Here is a 5,620-nt window from a genome sequence, read left to right on the forward strand (position 1 = left end):
CACCGTCTCATTATATATCATTAAATAATAAATTTATAAATAAAATATAATAAATAATTTTAATCATATAATACCACGTCATATCACATTATTTATTAATATCCAATCAAAATAAACAGATTGACCCGAATCCTATATTATTGATTCTTTACACTTCCTATATTATTGATTCTTTACACTTTAATCTCGTATCATTGAGTTCTCTTGTCAAACGAACAAAGAATTCAAGGAAAGAGAAAATTGGCTTTATAAATGTAATTTTACAGAAGTTGAGGCCCTTTTAGATAAAGTATTGTATTTTTAAGCAGGATAAAGGTTCCCTCTGCTTTTCGTTTCCTCCCTCCTCTCTGTCTCTGTCTCTGTCTCTCTCTATCTCTGTTTGTATGATGGCGTAGATGCTCTTCGGACCTCTGAACTTGTCAGCACGACTCACCTTGAGTCGGCCAAGTCTCCACCTCAGTCCGTCAGTCTAGCTAGTTCATGGCGAATAACCACCCATCCGCCGAGGCCACCACTAACGATGACTTCCTCGACCAAATTCTCGGCATCCCGACCTTTGGTTCTGCCGACCCCGGAGGCTTGCCTGTACCGGACGCTGGATTGTCCTCCGGCGGTCATCCGCCTATGATGCTTCAGCTCAGCTCTGGCGACGGCTCCGGAGGGTTTCACGGGCAGGTATTCCCGTTAGGGCTGAGCTTGGAGCAGGGAAAGGGAGGGTTTCTGAAGCCCGAGGAGGCCTCTGGGAGTAGCAAAAGATTTCGCGATGACCTCGTTGATGGTAGAGTTTCTTCTATGAAAAATGTAAGATACTTCCTTTTCACTTTTCTTGTCGGGGGGGAAGGCAGAAAGTAGCGGAATTTGAAAGGTCAATAGTCTAAACTAAGCTCAGCTGAATGGTTTTCCTTGAAGTCGCAGGCTAACAATTTTAGAATTTACCTTTATCGAAATTTGCTCAGCAACCAAAAGGATCAATTTCTCGGTCTCCTGTTTTCTTCTTTCTGCGTCAGTCTTTTAGTAGAGTGATAGTGTGTTAGTCAGAGAGTAGGAGGAGAACTTGTGAGGATAAATGATATGAAATTCAGTTATTTCTATTTAGATTAGTAGCTGAGGAGACAGCACGAAGATAAGGACATTGGGAAACATATAGGGGCGGGTTCGTAGAAGCCGTGTGGAAGTCAAGATTTTATATTGGACAAGAGGGAAAAAAAACTAGGGGGAACGTGAGGGTATCTAGAATTGTATCGAAAAGAAATGGGGGAGATTAACAAAAAAAAAAAAAAAACAAAACAAAAAGCCGTCTGAAATATTGAGGCATGTGAAACATAATGGCTATGGAATATTCATTAGTGGTTAATGAAGGGATTTGTACGATATGGATCGAAGCGACTGGAAAAGTAATTAAATACACTAAGAAGTAGCAATCAAGAGTGGAAAATAGTGTTTTCCTCGTAAAAGTAAGATTAAATTGACGAGGTTTGCCAACTACTTTGTGGTTTCTTCATAAGGTGTTAGGTAGAGTTTCGAGTGACCGGCCTGTTTTTTTCTGCGGTCTGATTTTGAGGAGTATCCAACGAAAATGTTTTAAAAAGAGAAATATCTCCTGAGGCAGAGAAAATGATCAGAATGAGTATTTTCCAGTTCGGCCATGGGACAGCCCAAAATTGGTTTGAACTTAGTTTTTTAAGATCCTATTTTTTCTCCTACAAGCGTTGTCTGTGGTGATGCATTTGAGATCCGTTTGCAGGTTTTCCATGGCCAACCAATGCCTACTGCTGTTGCTGCAGCACCACATCCGCCAGCAATGCGCCCAAGGGTACGGGCTAGACGAGGTCAAGCCACAGATCCACACAGCATAGCTGAGCGGGTAAGCTTGATATTCATATCAATCATGCACGAGAACATCAAACATTTGGAAACTTATAAGAACACACACCATGCTGCTAATTATGATAATTTAATTATTTAATTTGGGCCCATTGTCTGGATTCTTGATTATCTTTTTTTGATGTCTTATCTTTTCCCCTGTTGTTATTGTCAATCAAATCGGTATTGATTTTACCTTTTTTGTACAGTTGCGGAGAGAAAGAATAGCAGAAAGAATCAGGGCATTGCAGGAACTGGTTCCCAGCGTCAACAAGGTCGGTGGCTTTCTTTTTTTATGTCAATTTAAGTAAAAGACTGAAGCATGTCTTTGCCTTTATCTTTTAGAAAGTAGCATTCTGCTTTTTACGGTTATCACCCATGTTGAAATTCCATCCATTTGGAAAAGAAGACAATTTGTTCTCAAGTTTCTAAAATCTAATAAGAGAGAGACTATAAAGGCAATGAGACAAGATTATTTTTTGTGAGTGAAATTGAAAAAAAAAAAAAAGGAACAGGGCAATTGATTATTAATTGGCGGTCCAGTCTAGAGAAGTCAATGTACACATAAGAGCCCTTTGCACGGCAAAGAACATTTTTATGTCCTTTTCTTCTTATCTTCTTAGTATTTCCATGTTCTTTAATCCCCCCATCCCTTCCCCCCCCCCCCCCCCCCCCCCCCCCCCTCCCCCTTCTTTGTAAACTACTGTATGTTTTGTGTAGGCATGACAATGCTGTGGATGAGTTTCACTTATTTTTTTCAGAAAAGAGAGGAAAGCTTTAAACTTGTTTTATAACCATTGAAAAATTTTCTGCCCCATCTTAATCATGGTATGCTACCTTTTTAGCCATAAAACGTAACTGTTTGCTAGTGAGATGTGCATGTCTTGTAGCATGAAATCTTTGATGATATTTATTTTGCAGAGTACGAAATCAATAAGAAACCTTCATACACTTAAAAATCCAATGTTGCTTTAGTTTGGAGGAAAGGAATGATACAATTTTTATTTTATCTTATCTTATAGGTAATAAGAAATTTTATTCTAAGTAAATAGGCATAGCCCAAGTACACATGAAGTATACAAGAGAATTACCTAAATACAAGCTTAAGCAAAACAGAATTAAAATAAAGCATTACAGATATTCATATCCCTCACTAGATTGTTCACCCAAAAATTTAAAGTGCTAAAGGAAAAATCCCTAAATTCCCCCATTGTGTGTTCACAATCTTGGAAGCACCTCCCATTTCTCTCAAGCCATAAACACCAAAACAAACACAAAGGAAGATCGTCTTTAATTGTCTAGCTGGTGTGTTACTTTAGTTTGGCACAATTTTCATGCTTCCTTGTCTCTTTTCTTATTTTGGATTAGGTAAAAAAGTATTAAGTTAGTTTTACAATTGCTCACCCCCACCCTGGGGGAAAACAAATAAAGGCATACTGAACTTGTGAATTTAAGACAGAGCACTTACATTCATGTGACTTACATATTAAAAAACAAAAGTTGGGGAAAAGGCATTGGATATCCGTGTAGAAGTGTCAAGAGTTCTTCAGAAAGTCAGTAGTCATGTGAAAATCGTTTCATCAATTGTAGCATTGGATTCTTTCTTTGCTTACCTAGTGGTGTATATTGTTTCTGTAGACGGATAGAGCTGCCATGCTTGATGAGATTGTGGATTATGTGAAGTTCCTGAGGCTTCAAGTAAAGGTGAAGTAATCTCTTCTCATTGCAAATTCCATTTATCTTAAATGGCTGTGTAGCTAACCCTTAATTATATTGGGTCCTAGTGATGGTGACGTCCTAAAAATGGGCATTACATTAAATTATTACATTCTTTCAGTTACTCCGACACAAATGAAAATTGTTTGAATTTTAATTACCGTCACCTCATGCTAATTTTGTTCAAGCATGGACTGAAATTATATGGTGTTAAACTTTATTAGTTGCCTCACCATTGCCCTCTGTTAACCTTAATGCCATACAATGCTTATCTGGCATGGTAAAGAGAATGGAGCACACCACAGTTGCTTAAGTGATCATTTCCATAAACAATTGTTTTTGCCGTAGTTACTACGCACAATTTTTTTAAATCTGATGATTGGCTAACATGAAAGGTTTGACTCGACCACAAAAACGAATTTCCTCGGAAGATTGATTTTGTAGTTACAACAGACCGCTCAAGAAATTTGCATACGCTTCAAAGAGTGGATTTGAACAGCCCAATATGTCTATAATGAAAGCATTGCATGATTGATATTGGCCTTTGGGTCAATTTTGTTAATAGAGTAGGGGAAATCCCCCAGTAGTTGAGAAGGGTGTCCAAGCAATTGGCTGTTTGTGATCATATAATTTGGTTCTATTTCTTTTATTAATTTTCTGCTCATTTCACTTTACAGGTTTTGAGCATGAGTAGATTGGGCGGAGCTGGTGCAGTGGCACCACTTGTAACTGATATTCCACTATCATCAGTTGAGGTTATAAAATAAAGATTATGTAATATTTGCTACATTTCTTTTTTATCTTTCTCATGTCTTTAGTCACTATGCTACTTCTCTTTGTATTTTAGGAAGAAGGCAGCGATGGTGGAAGAAACCAACCAGCGTGGGAGAAGTGGTCTAACGATGGCACCGAACGTCAGGTGGCTAAGCTCATGGAAGAAAATGTCGGGGCCGCCATGCAATTCCTTCAATCAAAGGCTCTCTGCATCATGCCTATCTCATTGGCATCGGCCATTTACCAGACACAGCCATCAGACACCTCTACTATCGTTAAGCCAGAAAGCAATCTCCCTCCATAGACCTCATGAAAGAAAACACTTCCCTCCATGGTCCCATCGGAAACTCATTATATGCTCCTCGGTCCCACGCCTTATCTGTCGTTTTCAACCCCCCACAAATTTAGTTGCTCACTCGGTTCAAATTGCAATCAAAGTCAGATGCCATGGTTCTTGCTTTGTAATCCCCATCCTTCTTTTAACTTTTGTCAAAACAGGGCTTGATTTCTTTGCCCAAAAAAATGCAAGCAGGACCTTAAAGTCTTGCCAGCTCCCAAGTAAAGGTGAAGAATCGTCAAAGCTCACTTGATATGCTTTTTATTCTCTTTTCTTTTTTTCTGTATCAATGGTGGGGGATAGTGGAAAATGATGGGAGCACTTTTGTAGTGGGGCTCTCATTTATGGGTAGTGCTTGTGGGACCTTCTAAGATGGGTAGTGTATGTTTCAATTTGTATATCTATTAACTCATTTGAAGCGCTGAATTGCGTTACCGTGTTTCGCGCACTTTCGCTTTTTTTTTTTTTTCAGAGAAATTCTTGATCGGCATAGAATCCTTATGCAAGATAGATTACACACTGACGTGATTTAATATCATATTATTTTTATTATAAAATAGATATGACAAATTACATTAAATCAAGTCAGTGTATAGACATTTCTGCGTAAGATTTTTGTATAGACCTAATAATTTAATTTAATTTTATTTATAGGTGATGAAAGTGAGACAAAATTCTTTTACAGTTAGGTGGAAAAATCAAAATACATGGTATTTTGTTATGAACAAATGTGTAGCACAATATTGGTATTTTGGAAAATTAAAGGCAGTCACTTGTCTTATAATTAGGCAAAGATTCCCATGGCTTCTCAATCAATCATGTACATACTTTTATGAAGAATACTTTATGCATTATTTTTCTGTCGTCTCAGAACTTTTTTCTCCTCTCGTTGAAGCCCCCTCGTGACAGATGCCTAAGGAAAAACTAAAG

At 38.1% G+C, this 5,620-nt stretch overlaps 1 protein-coding gene across 1 annotated transcript; it reads left to right on the plus strand.

The window, feature by feature from the left end:
- The first annotated feature begins 317 nt into the window (after window positions 1-317).
- Window positions 318-5,116, plus strand: LOC122305267 (transcription factor UNE12-like). The gene is made up of 6 exons (XM_043117660.1): window positions 318-801; window positions 1,745-1,864; window positions 2,073-2,138; window positions 3,502-3,567; window positions 4,257-4,334; window positions 4,427-5,116. Exons 1-6 carry the CDS (start codon window positions 481-483, stop codon window positions 4,655-4,657), a joined length of 882 nt encoding a protein of 293 aa, XP_042973594.1. The 5' UTR covers window positions 318-480; the 3' UTR covers window positions 4,658-5,116.
- The last annotated feature ends 504 nt before the right edge of the window (window positions 5,117-5,620 follow it).

Source organism: Carya illinoinensis, chromosome 3, assembly GCF_018687715.1.
Source record: "Carya illinoinensis cultivar Pawnee chromosome 3, C.illinoinensisPawnee_v1, whole genome shotgun sequence".
In the NCBI taxonomy this organism is placed as follows: Eukaryota; Viridiplantae; Streptophyta; class Magnoliopsida; order Fagales; family Juglandaceae; genus Carya; species Carya illinoinensis.

Bases quoted from the DNA above. Each gene is read 5' to 3' on its own strand.
- LOC122305267 (XM_043117660.1), top strand. From the start codon at position 481: ATGGCGAATAACCACCCATCCGCCGAGGCCACCACTAACGATGACTTC. The intron at 1,865-2,072 runs GTAAGCTTGATA...TTTTTTGTACAG, and splicing joins CACACAGCATAGCTGAGCGG to TTGCGGAGAGAAAGAATAGC. The intron at 3,568-4,256 runs GTGAAGTAATCT...TTCACTTTACAG, and splicing joins TCCTGAGGCTTCAAGTAAAG to GTTTTGAGCATGAGTAGATT.